A 17,858-nucleotide genomic window follows, 5' to 3' on the forward strand; every position below is an offset into this window, starting at 1 on the left:
CTTTTCAGGCTAATGTGAATGATGTATGAAATTTGGATTTACCAATAATGCAAAATTTGAACGCTAACTGGCTTGATATGACACAAGTGCACACCAAAAGCTCAAACCGGAAAACATGAAAGATTATAGCTATTCAACCATTCCTGTGAATTTTGGTGTCCCTAGCCACTAATTTGTTTTTTTTTTCAGAGACTTTTTCTTGAACATAACGTTGAAGCAACGAATTATTAAGCGAACTCTCACGTAAATTGACGCATTTTGGTAATGGTTAGAGGAACCGAAATTCATAGGAATGGTTGAATAGCCATAATCTTCCATTTTTTCCGGTTTAAGCTTTTGGTGTGCACTCTTTTTTTTTTGTCGACCAGTGTTATCGTTACTTATTTTCAATAAGAAAGCTTTTTTTGGATTATGGAATTAGCCATAATTTTTTCCTTACGATTTTGATATAATATAACAAAACGGTTTGAGTAAAAAAACGAAGATTTGGATATTCTTCATAATTTGCTTCAAAACTTATATTTGAAATATCAAATGATATTTTAAATTCTCACAACATCCTGCTCTGATTGATTCATTGTTTCACTTTGATTTATATCTGATCCTTTTAATAGAAAGTATGTAGAAACATGGCATATAGAAAACTATTTTCAAAAAATGAAATAACCAAAACCAGAGCACATGGCCATATGGCTACAGACCGGCCTTAAATTCCTGGAACTCCCCCAGATTATTCATCAATACTAATAATAAAATTTCACAGTGACAACTCTGCGCTATCTCGCCTATTCACAACTTGTTGTCACAAAAACAAGCAACCGGAATGCCCATTGAATGCTCTTCAAATTTCCAAGGAAAGGCTTGTAATACGGTCGTACAAGATTCTTTCCCGTCCGCAGTGTTGTTTGGCGTCAAGCGGAAAACGTTTCATTTATCTTATCACAATGTTCGGTAACAACATAGGCAGCTGATTTATCGTTTGCTTCCACTTTTTCACCAGTCACCAGCGCACCATAAAACATTAATCTCCTGGCATCACTACCTGATAACTACGTCGGTGTGCGCTGCGATCCAGTCCAAATAGAATGTGATTCGTACGAAAACGGTGGGCCAATCCGCTTCGCAACTAAGTACAGATCCGAACGAGAAGAAACCGACCAGCAGGTTCTGACCAGCTTCTAGCACAGTTAATGGTCCACCATCATACCCAACACACGGTCCACGTGCGTTAGCATTAGACAGGCAAAGTTTCTGACCATCGATAAGGTCTCTCCACCAGCCGGCATAACAATCCGCATTGGCCAAAATCGGATTGTGGACGTAACGCAAAACGTCCGAAAACGAAGTCCAAAGCCGCTTACCGTACCAAGCATACCGGCGAAAGTTCGTGTGTCTGATGCTGGCAACACTGCTGGTTGAATTCTAGACGTTAGCGACACCGAGCCCGACAAACCTATAACTGCAATATTGTTTCTGAAAATAAACTCCACGTATTCCTCGTGAACCTGAACATCAGCACTACTGAAGTCGATTCGAATTTGGCCAACCTCATTCTCGTCCTGAAGGTTTTGAGCACCCAAAATCACGGTTCCTTCGCTTGCACCGGCGACGCAGATTGCAGCCGTTAAAACATAATTCACAGATATCAGCACACTTCCACAAAGTCCACTCCCATACTCTAAGTCCGCTTGTATTGCAGCCTATCGAAAAGATTTACACTGATTATTGCTTTTTTGCAAACAAACACCAAACTCTACTTGATAAGGTATCTGCTCGGGCGACGTTTCCTGTCCTCCAATAACTTGCTGACCAGAAAGAGTTGGTTTTGTATCGGCCACCAAGTCCTGAACTCGCCGAGCTATCAGCGTAAAATCACTAATCGGCCTAACCAGACTCCAATCGATGTAACGGGTGGAATAGACAGACTCGGCCGCAACAACCAGCAACATAAGCGACACGATTAACTGTACCGTTCTCATTTTGACTAACTGAGAAAGGTACAGCCCGTCTAGCGAAACAACCTGAGCGATGTGTCCACACACGCGTTGGTAGAAAGTTTCGGCAAGAAGAAAAATCAAAGTAAGATTTGTCTTATCATTTGTTAAGCTTCCAGCTTTATTGTGGTGCATGTTTTGATTTTTTTTACGATCAATACAATATTTTAATCTGTAGGACAACCAAGTCACAGCTTAACGTTAGCTGCAGTAGAATACACGTTAAACGTTGTCTAGGGAAGAACTCCACGAAAAATTATATTTAGAGTCATCGAACTATTTCGTAATAAAAACTTAGCGTCACTCTTTGTTTTTTTCAATCTGATTTTTTTTAACACATGTCGACTCTTCTTAGTGATAAAAAAGTAATCGAAAATTTCTCTGACTTGTATAAAACATTTTAAAATGCGAAAATGTGATGAATATAAATGTCCTCTTTGAAGTTTTTGAATCTTTTTTCCTTATTTTACGCTTTTTTTAAGATAATTCATATGCAAATAATCTAAAAACTAGTTTGAAATAGTATTATTATATTAGGACTTTAGGAGTTGAGAAAATCTTACAGGTAACATGTTGTAAAATTCCGAACTTTTTCTTTAATTTTTCAAGTTGTTAAATTAGAATTTCAGTAAAAAGGGGACAGCCGCATAGCCTCAAAGTTACAAAGTCCGCTTTGACAACCCGATGATTATGCGTTCTTAATAAAAATAGGCCGATCGATGTCAGAGGGGCTTTTAAGCATAAGATTATTCTCAGGCTCCCAGCACCCCTATTTTATCTCTTCCCTCACGAAAAATTCTAAAAACAAATATTAATACCGATATTTGACAGGCGTAACTAACAAGGCTCGATAGAGAAAAGCAGTACACTAAGGTCGCTTTCTACGCGTTTTTTTACGCGGGTTCCGGAATTTACGCGGTTTTTTTACGCGGCATGTATCCCCCGCGTAAAAAGCGACTTTAGTATATTTAGTGAGCGTAGAAGGAAGGGTAAAAAGTATAAAAATCCGTCACTCACCACGGTGATAAATATGTTTGCCGTCCTTTCCGTCACAGTCGTTGGAGATGCAAAGGTAAACTTTCCCTAGCCCATCTACGTGGTTCTTTGTACAACTTCACTCGCTCATAGCCATCATGATGAGCAGTTACGATTTTAGTAAACACATAAATTATAGAGATTTAGATTTTTTTGTTTTCATTTTCAAAAAAGTTTTTATGATTCAAATATATTCGACATCTGAGATTTCGAGAATAGTAGGAATTTGAAGCTCTAAAACTTTTAGAATTTTAGGAATTGTAGACAAAAATTTCAGGTCTGTGATGACCGTGTGTGTTAGATGAAAAAATATGAATTTTGAGAGTATCGAAGAGAGAGGCAGGTTGAGAGACAGAAAGTAAAACGGCTTTAGAAGAACAGTGGTTTGACGCGCTCACATCACTCACTTTCAATACGGGTTGTGTTGCAGTAAAGAAAGAGTACGAAACAACTTAGGAAATTAAGTGTTTATCTGCTATTATTAACGATACCGCTTACCGTGTAACGTAAGTTAACCGTTGCGTGATTCAGTGAACAATCAATTCGAAAACAGCATTTAAAACAACTTTTGGAATTTCGTTTAGCAGTTGGTCTCAAAAGTTTTGTCTTCTTGAAAGAAGTCCCCGTGAAACATTTCAACTGAATCGTGCAGCAGCCTTTTTTCCAGATGCACAGTCACAAAATTCCATTTCCACATACAGTCATTTGATGCAACCTTCTGTTGCATAGTCTAAAGTAATATATTTCCCCGACATTTTTTCGCCTAAATAAAGTGCAACTAGACACCTTGTTTTCCACGGGAGAATCAACGGAGAATCCTGTATTAAAAGTCCCTGGAAAAGGTCTGAAAGATTAACTCAGCCTTTGCAATCGGACTTCCGAAAGTTGTGCCTCAAAGCGGTTAATGTTTTTTTTTTTGTAAGATTTGGACCCCTACGACCATTATTTTGATCTTTTGTGGTAGGTTAAGGCTTTACTCTGTTGGCCGATAAAAAAAGCAAAACATTTTTGATGTCGGAAAAATTGCTTATGCCAAATATCTTAGATATGATAGATATCATCGAGTCAGTAGGTTTGCAAACTGGAAGACAGAAAGTTGATTTTCTGAAATTTGTTTTTTAAAAGTACACCAGATATCGAAGTATCACACTTAGTTTCACAAAAAAAAACCAAATTTTTTCGTTGATCATACAAGTGTAACTTTGATCACTTTGGGCTACACATCCCGGAGTCCCAAGTATTTCAACCCTACTGCTAAAGAAATGCAAACTCTAATATTGAAAAAAAATTAAAGATCACTTGCTTCTAGGGGGAAAGGGGATTGAACTCTAACCCCCTCCCCCTCTTTTGTCACGCCACTGCGAAGAAGCAACTATGTAATATGCAGTCTCAGTGAAGGCAAGGGGTAAGGAAGGCTTAAGCAGAGGCACCTATTTTAATCAGTCAAAGCAAACGGGCCTCAAACTCCTGAATTTTGATCAATATCGACAATTTAAATGACTAAAACAAAAACTCGGATTAACAAGCTGTCCAATTCCGTCCAACACAAAAAAACTTTGAATTAACATTAAACGAAAAAAATCAACCGAAATCGCAGCCATTCAGGGGCTATTCGAGTGTCGAAGAAAATCCCCTTCAAAAAAGATGCACACTGCTTAAAATAGGTTCGGAGTGATTGGAATAGTGTCTCTCGATTGGGAAATTTAATTGATTATTGTTAAAGTTTGCTAACTCAGTTTTACAATGAAAACAAGTGCAGACAGAAAAAAAATATAGAGAACAAATTTATGTTCTTATGTTTGAATTTCACCCAACACATTTCGAGTATTTCGTCTCAATACCCTATTTTGATTTTTATTATTTTCAACCAGATTTTATGATTCAAATAAATTCGACATTTCGAAATTCGAGAATAATGGGAATTTACAATTCTAGATTGCAGGATTTTTGAAGCTCTTAGAGTTTTAGGAATTCAAGACTACTATTTGAGGACTGTAAGATTAGGAAATTGTGAAATTCCCAGAATTTATTTTATTTTTACTGCATGATTCTTTTAGGATTGTTAGAGTTGAAGACACTTAAGGAATATACAAGTTTAAAAGTATGAATGTTTGAAAATTTAAGAGTTCAAATTTCTAGCATTTGCAATTCTTCAAACCTCGTGATTTAAGGATTTAAGGTTTTTAAAATTTTAAGATCGATAGGATCTAAGGATTTCAGCTTTCTAGATTCTAGGATTTAAGAATTTAATAAGTTTGGGATTTACGATGTGAAGATTTTGGAATTCAAGACTTCAGGATTTTAGAATTTACGGATTAGTTTATTTGAGCTTAATAATAATGCTAGTATCTTCTAATTACAGAATTTCAGGTATCCAAAAATCAAGGATCTCGAGATTTTTATTTTTGTTGAAATTATGAAATTTCAAGAATTTGGGATTTAGGGAATTTAAATACCTATAACAGAAAAATCCTAATATTTTAAAATTTAAAGTTCAAGAAGCTTGAATGTTTACAATTTAAAGATTTAAATAAATAAATAATTTCAATAAAGAATTTTAATACAAGATTTGGAAATTTTTTGGTTTTTTCAAATTTCTAAATTGTCAAATACCAAATGTTTATACAAAAATTTCAGAGTTTATTTTTTTCGGTTACTGTATCTTGGTTTTTATTGTTTTCAAAATGATTTTCTGACTCAAATATATTAATAAACTCTCAGAATTTGTAATTTTAGAAACATATCTAAATTACAATTTCAGGATTCAGCGACTTTGGTATTTTAGAACGTTTAGAATTCAAGACTTACCAATTTTATGTGAAAATTTTGGTATACTCAAATTTCATGGATGTTTTTAGTATTTTTGGATTTTTTTTTCTTCATCTATAGTTTATTTGACACGGCACAAATACAATTCAATGTTTAACGGCGCCAATTATATCTGGTAGCTTACTTTCTAAAGTATCTTAATAACTAAAAGCAAATTTTTTATCCTCGCTGCCGACTACGAGCTGAAACTAAATCTAACTTAAAGCTAGAATATTTTGCATTAAAAGCACAGGTTTGCTGTTTGATGGATTTCATTGCCATAGGTAAGCAGCATATTAAATTTGTTACGCTGCTGGGCCAAGATATTACGGACTGGCATATTGGGTTGTTTCCATCGGGCCTTGAGAGTATCGTGCGGGTCTGATTGCTGTTTCCGGATCCGGGGTCTTAACGTGTTCTTGTCGTTTGGTTAGATGTAGGCGGAAGGGGATAGGACTAAACTGGGGCGTGGATGGATTTCAGGAAAACGTATATAAGGGACATGTAGGATAGGTCACGGCTCGCCAAGACATCACGAACAGGAACAGCCGGCTGCCCACCTTCGGCCTGCAGGGAAGCTATTAATCTAGACCTGGCGTCACGGTGTACAGGGCATGACCAAACAACGTGCTCTATGTCGTGATAACCTTCACCACAGGCACAGATACCACTCTCCCCGAGCCCAACACGACGGAGATGCGCGTCAAATCTATAGTGATTGGACATCAGCCGGGACATCACGCAAATGAAATCCCGATCTACATCCAACCCCTTGAACCACGGGTTCGTCGATACCTTGGGGATTATGGAATGTAACCACCTTCCCAGTTCCCCCTTGGTCCAAGAATTTTGCCAACTAATGATCGTATTCTGACGTACAAATGCGAAAAATTCATTAAAGGCAATTGGTCTTTCATAAATATCACCGTTTGTTGCGCCCACCTTAGCCAAAGAGTCCGCTTTCTCATTACCCGGTATCGAGCAGTGAGAAGGGACCCACGCTAAGGTAATCTGATACGATTTTTCGGATAAAGCACTCAGATGTTCCCGTATTTTCCCCAGGAAATACGGAGAGTGCTTAACATCTTTCATCGATCGGAGAGCCTCAATGGAACTGAGACTGTCCGTAAAGATGAAATAATGGTCCGTGGGCATTTTTTCGATAATCCCTAGGGTGTACTGAATTGCAGCCAATTCTGCGACGTAAACAGAAGCAGGATTATCGAGCTTATGGGAGACGGTTAAATTGTTATTGAAGATACCGAAGCCAGTGGACCCATCAAGAAGTGATCCGTCAGTGTAGTACATATTGTCGCAGTTGATGTTTCGATATTTATTGGAAAAATTTTTGGGGATCTGCTGCACGCGTAAATGATCCGGGATTCCACGAGTTTCTTCTATCATGGATGTATCGAAAAACACAGTAGAATCAGAAGTATTTGATGAGTTGACACGATTTGGAATATTCGAAGAAGGGTTAATATTTTGGGACATGTGATTAAAATACAATGTCATAAAACGGGTTTGAGAATTAAGTTCGATTAACCTTTTAAAATTTTCAATCACGGGACGGTTCAAGACCTCACATTTGATTAGAATACGAGAAGACAGGCTCCAGAAGCGGTTTTTCAATGGTAGTACTCCAGCTAAGATCTCCAAACTCATCGTATGGGTCGATTGCATGCAACCCAAGGCGATACGCAAACAACGATATTGTATTCGCTCCAGTTTGATCAAATGTGTGTTTGCTGCGGAGCGGAAGCAAAAACACCCGTACTCAATAACAGACAGTATCGTTGTTTGGTAAAGCCTTATAAGGTCTCCTGGGTGGGCTCCCCACCATTGTCCGGTTATTGTACGAAGAAAATTCACTCTTTGTTGACATTTTTTCATCAGATACCTCACGTGACAACCCCAGGTGCCTTTAGAGTCGAACCAGACACCAAGATATTTGTGTACCAAAACCTGAGAAATCGTTTTACCCATTAATTGTGTTTGAAGCTGAGCAGGTTCATGCTTCCTAGAAAAAACTACTATCTCAGTCTTCTCCGGAGAGAATTCGATACCTAGCTGTAAAGCCCAAGCAGACAAATTGTCCAAGGTATCTTGCAATGGTCATTGCAAATCGGCAGCTTTGGCTCCTGTAACAGAGATTACACTGTCGTCTGCAAGTTGTCTTATCGTGCATGAATTTGCCAGACATTCGTCGATGTCATTTACATAAAAGTTGTAAAGAAGGGGGCTTAAACATGAGCCCTGGGGAAGACCCATGTAGCTAACGCGAAAAGTTGCCAAATCGCCGTGCGCAAAATGTATGTGCTTTTCGGACAACAAATTGTGCAAAAAATTGTTCAAAATTGGAGAAAATCCTTGTCGGTGAAGTTTACCCGAAAGAATGTCAATAGAAACGGAATCAAAAGCCCCCTTAATGTCCAAGAACGCAGACGCCATTTGTTTTTTGCGAGCATACGCCAACTGAATATCTGTTGAAAGCAACGCAAGACAATCATTCGTCCCTTTGGCACGGCGGAAGCCAAATTGAGTATCTGATAGTAGACCATTTGATTCGACCCAATGGTCTAAACGACGGAGTATCATTTTTTCCATCAATTTCCGGATACAGGATAGCATTGCAGTCGGCCTATAAGAGTTGTGATCAGAAGCTGGTTTCCCTGGTTTTTGGATGGCGATCACCTTCACTTGCCTCCAATCCTGCGGTACAATGTTTTGCTCCAGGAACTTATTGAACAAGTTCAACAAGCGCCTCTTGGCATTGCCGGGTAGATTCTTCAACAAGTTGAATTTGATTCTATCTAACCCAGGCGCGTTATTGTTACAGGACAGGAGGGCAACTGAAAATTCTGCCATCGTAAAAGGTGATTCTATCGCGTCGTGACCCGGAGACGTATCGCGAACAAAGTTTTGCTCAGGAACAGAGTCCGGACATACTTTCCTGGCAAAATCAAATATCCACCTACTTGAAGACTCCTCGCTTTCGTTGACCGTTACGCGATTCCGCATTCTTCGGGCTGTGTTCTTGTTCCTGTTCTCATCGATGTCTCCCTCGACGTCTCGTTCACGAACCGACGCCAATATCCGCGTTTCTTTGCTTTAGCCAAACTTTCAAGCTTGGTATCAAGCTCCGAATACCGTAAATAGTCGCCAGGTATACCTTCCTTCTGGAAGGCCAAAAACGCGTCAGATCTTTGCGTGTAGACATCGGAGCACTCTTGGTCCCACCACGGAGGACCGAGGATTACCTTCCATGTGCAATCCAACCGTAGCGACGTCGAACATAAAGATAAATCCAAAGCGCTTGGGCGCGCTGGAGGTTTCGGGATACGTGTCATTTCACCGTTGTTTAAAATAGTCATGTCGAAGTCATCGCAAAGGTTATAGATTAAAGAGGAGCGGTTATCATTGTATGGGGAACCCCAAGCCACGCCATGAGAGTTGAAGTCTCCCAAAATCAAACGTGGCGACTGTAAGACAGAGATAGAATCCTTCATATACGCAGTTGAATTAGGCATCGAAGGATACAATCGCTGCAAGGAGGGGCCATTAGGCAGTCAACTGCTTCAAAAATGATCTAACTGTTGGGAGGAATGCTGTAAGAAAAATTTTAATTGGATCGGGTACATTGAAATTTTCAAAAATCCAGTCCACAATGTCAGAAAATTTCACTAATCCAGAGTTTGTTTCATCAACTGGATGTGCAAAAGGAACAACTGGGGTTTTAGATGTTCCTGGCAGTGCTGCGAACTCCTTCTGGGACTTTAAATTTGCAAGCCCAGGAGGAGTTTGCTTCGGTTTTTCCGCAGCACTGTTTGGTTTGTTCGTACTTTTCATTACACTTTGGGAAATCTTAGGACCTTTACGGGGAAGTTTAGGAGAAGAAACATTTTTCCTCTTCCTAGACTCCCCAGGATTGGCATAAGATGTTCCCGCTAATGAATCGTCAGAATCGGTTTCATCAGAGGGCAACAGATCAAAGGGGTTCGATGTTATGGTAGAAGTGGTCACGGTCTTCTTCAGCATCTCAGCATTAGAACGCTTTGAACGCTCCTTAAGTGACCGCTTGATTTTATCTCTGCTCTGCATGTACACCGGGCATGTGGAGAGCTCATGCTGGTTTTCCCCACAGTGAATACATTTTTCAGCATTAACACTGCAAGAATCTTCCGCATGAGTCTCCCCACACTTGCTACATCGTGCCTTATTGCAGCAGTAGGCGGCTGTGTGGCCTAACTGCTTGCAATTGGTGCAATTCATAACACGGGATACATACAATCGCACAGGCAGACGAACCCGGTCGATCGAGACGTGGCTAGGGAGTGCAGATCCGGCAAACGTAACGCGAAACGAGTCTGACGGAGTGTAAACTTTTTTACCGCCGACGAGAGACATGGACCGCAATTGCTACAATCCAAAATCTTCGCCTGTGTTTCGGTATTTTTGAAGCAACCGGTTGCGCTTTTTAGGATACACTCGACAGACAGACTCGAATCGGTTATGACACCGTCGATCTCCACGTCTCGTGCGGGTATGTAAACGCGATACTCGCGTGTGAAGAGCTCAGAGCAAGCGATAGCATTGGCCTGTGCCAGATCACTGACCACGACACGGAGCTTGTTAGGTCGGACCTTGGAAATTTCGGTCACGGCCTTGTACCCCTTCGTCAGGTCTTTAGAAATTTGCAGTATGTTTAATCGCTTTGAATTCACTCCTGCCTTTGGACGAAAATAAACAGTATAGCTGCCCTGTTGAGATCCGTCCGGGTAAAGCCTGGGGCGAGGGGGGACTGGAGAATGAACAGGGGAGGGGGTAACAGAAGGGTCAGGGTCAGGGGGGTTCGGGGATGGTGGCACGGGAGGCGAGGGATCAATATCCATCGCGCTAAATGTAGCGCACTAGCGCCGACAAGAACACGTACCTATTTACTTCTTCCTTCCAGCAGTGGTTTTCCGATCGTTCGAAGCTGCACCCAAAGCAGCCAGCAGCACCAGTACAGCAGCACCAATACAGCCACCAGCAGTGAGCCGGGTGTGAGATCACTCAGCACAGCGACACGACTCGACTGTCAACTGATGGCCTTGAATTAGAAAGATCTATTCACTGTGCACAGATCAAAACTGCAGCTGGTATTTTTGCACCAATACAGCCAAAGTTGCGAGCCGGGTACAGAACGTAACGACACAACTCACAATCTAGTTGGCCTTTAGCGCGAATAATACACTCTTTTGTTTGGCTATTCGTACACACGGACCGGATTGTAATAGAACGACCACTTTGCACGTCCGTTTCTGTCGAGTGTTTGACGCGGATGTATTTTTGGATTTGTGGGCTACGATAGTTTTAGATTAGAGAAATGTATAATTGAAAAACTACAAAATTTTTAAAATTCAAAAAGTACAACATCTTAAAAGTTCTTCACTATAAGATTTGCCGCAATACCTTGCAATTTAAGAGTTGCAAAGTTTTGGGTTTTGAGCAGTTACTGTGTATTTTGGGAATTTAATAATTTTAGGTTTTTTTGCCTTTCTCCTAGAAAGGTATAGCAATTACTTGCAAAACCGAAAGTATAAAAGTGCTCCAAAAGGCCGAATGGCATATATCACTCGACTCAGCTCGACGAGCTGAGCATTTTCTGTATGTGTGTATGTGTGTGTGTATGTGTGTGTGTATGTGTGTGTGTATGTGCAGATTTTTATTCTCACTCACTTTTCTCAGAGATGGCTGGACCGATTTTCATGAAAATAATTGCAAATGAAAGGTCTTGTTGCCCCATAAGACCCTATTGAATTTCATTGTAATCGGATTTTCAGTTTAGAGGTAATGTTTAAAAATGTGAAAATCACGAAACTTCATTATTTCAGAAACTACACAACCGATTTGATTATTATTATCAGATGAGCGGGCTACTTAAGGGTTAACTGATGAATTATGATTGAACACGTGGTTTCAAAGTTTGGCTGCCCTACACGTTCCCATTTCATTTGATTATAATCGAACTTAAGCAACCGTTATGTATTAAATTGTTAATAAAACAACGAAAGTCTATTATCTCAAAGATTACATGACTTATTTGAACATAACTAGTGTCATATGAACGAGTCATCTCTTAAACTTACAAATAACAAACTTCATAACCATTTGATATGTGGCTCAAAAGTTATGGAAAGAAGAAAAATTCAAAGACTATTTAAAACTATACCTGCTTTGATCGATATCTGTGGCTTCAACATAATTTAAATGTGGTATCGTACTATTTGAACGTTCCACATTCATTGATTCCTTGCAATGTGTTTAAAGTCTACAAATGCACGACGAATCGTTCATAGGATATGATCAAAGTCAAACAACAAACCGTTTGAAATGATTGGTTTTATCGAAATGACAATATCCTAAACTTTTGGCTTCTGTACATAGCCTTAATTCTGAATATATTCATATTGGGTGGAATTCTGTCATTTTCAGCAGACTTTCTGGCATCAATCTAACACCGGAAATACCCATATTGGGAGGTATTTTTGGTTATTTTCCAGAAACTAAAAGTGGTCGTCTTCAAATTCAAAATGGTGTCCAGGGTCAATGTTTGGTTTCTATGCATCATCACGTTTACGGAAATATCCATATTGAGTATTATTCGGTCATTTCCGACTGTTGCCTATAAGTTGCCATTTAGCAATTCAAAATGGTGCCTGAGGTCAATTGTTAGCTCCTTGCATCAGTCTGGTTCCAGAGATACTCATATTGGATAGTATTTGTTTATTTTAGGCTGTTTTTCACGAACCGGTAGTCGCCATCTTGGATTTCAAAATTGTATTTAGGGTACTGGTTAAAGAAAAACTTATATTGGGTGATATTTTGTAACTTTGGACTGTTTTTCAGAAGTCGAAAGTCGTCATTTTGGACTTTAAAATTGCCTGTGAAATCAATTTCTGTCATCTGGGCGTAATTCTGGTTCCGAAAACATTCATATTGAATGGTATTTGGTCATTTCCGGCTGTTTGCCAGACACCGGAAGTCACCATCTTAAAATTCAAGATTGTGTCTGTGATCAATTTTTAGCTTCTGTGCATCTTTCTGGTTCCAGAAATACTAATATTTAATGGGAATCGTCCATTTCAGGTTGTTTTCCAGAAACCGGAAGTTGCCATCTTACAATTCAAAATGTTGTCTGTAGTCGATTTGTGACTCCAGTGCATCATTACGGTTCCGGAAATACCCATATTGGGTGGTATTTGGTCATTTGCCGCTGTTTTTCCGACACCGGAAGTCGCCATTTTGGATTTCATAATGGCATTTGGAGACAATTTCTGGATTTTGAACGGCATACTGGTTAAAGAAAAACTTATATTGGGTGGTATTTGGTCATTTTCTGCTGTTTTCAGAAACCGGAAGTCGCCATCTTAGAATTTAAAATGCTATCTGTGGATTGGATTTTTTTATAATTCAAAGATTTAGAATTAAGAAAAAGTTTAGGGTTTTAGGATTACACCATTTTAGTATTCTACGATTACGATCTAACTGACACTGGTTGTACGATTTTGGCAGTTTTGGGATTATAGAATTGAAAATGTATGAATTTCAAAATTTTGAGTTATATTGGTTTTGGAATTTTAAATGATAATAATAAAGATTCTTGGAACTTGGAAGTATAAAAGTTTAAAGTCGTATAAAATTTCAGGAGTTTAAGAATTAAAATTTTTTCAAGCTGCTTGGATTATAGGATTTTAAAGATTTAAAATTTTAGTATCTTATAATTTTTAATTTTTCAGATCACTGATATTTTAGGGTTATAATTGGATAAAACACCATGCCGAAAAACGGATTCAAGTCACGTCAGGATGCGGAATACTTTTCCAAGTTCGTATCATGTTTTCCAGTTAATTTTTTTTTTCGCTTCGCTAACTACACACACTATAGTGCTTCAATAAACCATGGTATTAGGATTTTGATTGTTTTTTAGGAATTAAAGATTTTCGGATTGTGGAATTTGAAGAATGTTTGGAATTTGAATTTCATTTGCAAGATTTTAGAGCCTTAATTAGGACTTTTAAATTTTCTGATTTGAAGATTATAAAATTTGAAGATTTAATAATTGAAAAATTCAACAATTTTGTGATATGAGGATGTAGAAGTAGGAGAAGTTTACAAACTCCGGGATTTCAGTATTTTGTGGTTTTATGATTTTTGCATTAGACTATATCAGGGACTTTAGGATTTTAGTATTTTGGAATTCCAGAGAAGATTTTCAAAACTTTGGATTTGGAATTCTAGAGCTTGAGGAAATTAGGAATATTGGATTTTCTGACTAGAGTAAGGTCTGTTCTGTTATTTTGAGATTTGATTTCATTTTGAAATCTTCAATTTTTTAGTCCCAAAATCAAATCATTGGGATGATTTTCGGACTTAAAATTTGAGATTCTTAGAATTTATGGATCGTAGCATTTCAGATTTTATTGATTTTAGTGATTCTCAATCTTAATATTTTTGGAATTTGGGATTTTGGGAATTTTACTTTTATATACGAGATATTCATTTTTGCTGTAGGTTTTTTCATCAAACTGCCTTAGTTTTTATTCAATTTGCAGTCCATAAATCGGTATCAATATTTATAAATTTATTTTGACTTTCTCTTGTTTTTTTTTCTCATAAATGCAAGATAAAAAGGCATTTGCTCTGACGTAAAAAATATCAGACAAACAATGCAATGCAAAATACATCAATCATGAAGGTAAGAATAATAATTGACTGTCTGCAGCCAAATCGACGCTTGATTAAGCTAAACGCCGTGTTATGACGACATGAGCACGATCCAATTGCGTGTTTTCACAGCCAAAAAACATTCGTTATGTGAATCATAAGACTTGCTGACTGTGATTTAGTCTAATCCTGTATTAAAGACTGCCGTGATTTTTTCCCGACCATGTAATGCTTTACCCCACACGGGATAATTTGCAAAAATCACAAACTTATCTAATCGCTTGGATTCGAAATCAACTGAAGCCACCGTCGCCGGCGACGACTCCCGTTCGGTTAGTCTATCTGCATCAGAGGAAACGTATAAATTCAACCTATAGCCGCGGTTGGCATTTAGTACTATCCCATAAAACTCGATTGGACGGTTGCTGAATCAGTTCAAGATAACGGCTCGACCATGGATAGGAAACAGCAATTGGTGCGATTATGTCTGACTCTGGTTATCCTGATCGGTACGACTCAGGGTGTACTAGTACCGAGTGCCCGCATTATCAAACTGCCGATAGGAAATACCGTGCCAACGATTGAACCACGTGTCCTTGCCGGTGGTCGAATTTCCGGTGGAGAGCTTGTTCAAGGTGAGGATGTACCGTACGCAGCTGGTATCCTTATAGTGGGACAAACCGGAGTGCGTTGGTGTGGAGGATCGCTTATCACCAGTACCTATGTTCTTTCGGCGGCGAATTGTTATACCGTGTAAGTAACACTTGGTAATGCTTAGTTTGAACAATTTTTCTATCCTAGTTTGCATTACAGAATACCAAATCCTATCTTTGTTCTGTTGGGAGCATCTGACATGACTAATGTCACCGATATTGTTATAGCAGAAACATTGATAATACACATTGGTTATGATCCACAGACTAGTCAAAACGATATTGCTTTGCTCCAGCTATCACAGGAGGCAGAGATTGGACGTAGGCTATCAAGTACTTGAACGTTGAACTTTGTACTAAATCTAGGGTTTTTTCTGTTTTGAAGCTACCGTGCGACCGGTTCGATTGCCAAACTGGCGACAGTTGCAGTCCACTTTCAACGGCCAGCTTGCCACGGTGTCTGGCTGGGGTGCCCTCTGGCACAATGCACCGGAGATCTTGCCGATGAACGACCTGCGACGGACTAGCCTACCGGTGATCACCAACCTTGCGTGCAACCTGCGATTCCCGGCAGCCATCTCGGACAGCCAGCTATGTGTCGAGGCAGAAAGCGGTTCACCTTGTTCCGGTGATCAGGGCGGTCCACTGACAGTGGCCGATCCCGACGGAAACAGCACTCTGATTGGAGTGTTCTCGTATGTTTCAATTTTCGGGTGCAATTCGGGCTGGCCGGCTGTGTTCACCAGGGTAACGCCCTACCTGCAGTGGATTGAAATGTATTCGAATGCTGTAATTTCGGATGATTTCGAGTTTTGAACGAAATAGAAATGAGTGCTCAAATCTAGTTTGTTTTTTTTTTTTCTTTATTAGACTTTCAAATTCACTCTCGATAAAATCTGTGATTAGCTCTTCGATATGAGAAATACAAAAAAAAATAATCAAAACTACCTCACAAATTAGTTCTGATAACTCTAGTGCTTGAATACGAAAACCAAGTCAAGGCAATACCACATGCGAGATTTTCCCTAGAGACCAGAAGCATATTATGTATTGTTTTAGCTGCAGCAAACGCGAAACTGGCATTTTCCGAACTCTTGGGACAGAAGAATCAAAATAAACAGCGCAACTGATAAGTATATACATTTGACAGTAGATAAGAGAACCCAACAACAGCTTACGAATTATGCCCACTAACGTCATTGCAAATTGACTGTTATCAACATTTTAGGGACAAAAGTCCGTTGAATGTAATCAGAACAAAACGACCTTAATGAAAATAATTTTTCTCCAGGTTTACCAACAATTGGCAAATTGTTGAAATTATAAAAATTTCTGAAATGACAAAAACATAAAAATTCTAGAATTCTTGAAAAATTCTCAAAATATCACCCTGATTTTGCATTCGGTTTTTAGCAATTGCTCTCAATTTTAAAACTTAAAATCAATACTTTAAATTACAAGCCAAAAGTCGTGAAATCCATTAAGTCCAAGTCAAGCGGTGAAGTCTCAGAAGTAAACTGGTAACGATCGTGATAAAAAACAGACCTTCGCATTCCACCAATGATTACAATTTCAAAGCCAATATTTCTCATAAGAAGTCCTTCTACGTGAATTTTAAATATGGTGGGCATTTTACATCCTTAGTTGTTTGATGATACTGGTTGATATTTAAAAGAATTTTGAAATAGGAGCAGTCTTGCATATCAAATACTACAAGGTATACAGCCCTAGGGTTGTGTGAAATGGTGACGTGGGACTAAACACTGTAATTGCAATGATTACAGACACAACAAATTCGTTTGTTCAGTGATTTACGTATTTTGATTCATTTTTTCAGAAATATATTTGATAACACTTTATACACTTAGTGATGTTGTGCCTGTAGTGTTTTTTGTGCAAACAACATTTAACAATTACAACGAAGTTAAAGTTTTAAAAGATTCATTTTTGATTTTTGCTTCACAAGTTTGTTTTATTTGGCAACATTTACATTCATTGTATTACGAAGACAGCTAAGATAAGTATATTATTTTATTCGTAAAGTTATAAAAAAAATCTAACAACATTGAAAAGTAAAGAAAAGATTCTGAACAGATCTTAGTAAAAAAATCGACAAAAAATTCACAAGCACTCGCCGGCTCTCATAACTCATAACTGTTGCAAAATTGTTCAACTCTTGTTGAGTATTTTATGGTTTTTACTTACTTACTTTACTTTTAAAGCGACGGACCGATTATCGATCCAGTGCCGAATCCAGAATACGTCGCCATGTCCCTCGGTCTTGGGCTGCTATCCTCCAATCGCCCCTAACACCTATTTCGCGAGCATCCTCGTCGACAGCACACATCCAACGAGTGCGGGGTCTACCCCGAAGTCGACGACCTCTATCGGGATTCCTGCTAAATATAGCCTTCGCTTGACGCTCATCCGGCATACTCGCTGCCTGCCCAGCCCACTGAAGCCTGCCGTGTTTTATCCGCTTGACTATATCCGCCGATTTGTATGCCTGGTACACTTCATGGTTCATGCGTCTGCGCCAAACACCATTTTCTAGTTTGCCGCCAAGGATTGAACGCAAAACCCTACGCTCAAAAACACCAAGAGCTCGCCGAACAGCCTCTTTCAGCGTCCATGATTCATGGCCGTAGAGAGCCACCGG

At 39.0% G+C, this 17,858-nt stretch overlaps 1 protein-coding gene and 1 pseudogene across 1 annotated transcript; one reads left to right on the top strand and one right to left on the bottom strand.

The window, feature by feature from the left end:
- Nucleotides 1–515: 515 nt before the first annotated feature.
- Nucleotides 516–2,017, bottom strand: LOC129723928 (brachyurin-like; annotated as a pseudogene).
- Nucleotides 2,018–14,921: 12,904 nt separating this feature from the next.
- On the top strand, nt 14,922–16,043 carry LOC129723929 (collagenase-like). The gene is made up of 3 exons (XM_055678426.1): nt 14,922–15,299; nt 15,360–15,520; nt 15,585–16,043. The coding sequence occupies exons 1-3, from the start codon at nt 15,001–15,003 to the stop codon at nt 16,013–16,015; spliced, it is 891 nt and encodes a 296-aa protein (XP_055534401.1). The 5' UTR covers nt 14,922–15,000; the 3' UTR covers nt 16,016–16,043.
- Nucleotides 16,044–17,858: the final 1,815 nt, after the last annotated feature.

This window comes from Wyeomyia smithii, chromosome 2 (genome assembly GCF_029784165.1).
Source record: "Wyeomyia smithii strain HCP4-BCI-WySm-NY-G18 chromosome 2, ASM2978416v1, whole genome shotgun sequence".
Classification (NCBI taxonomy): domain Eukaryota; kingdom Metazoa; phylum Arthropoda; class Insecta; order Diptera; family Culicidae; genus Wyeomyia; species Wyeomyia smithii.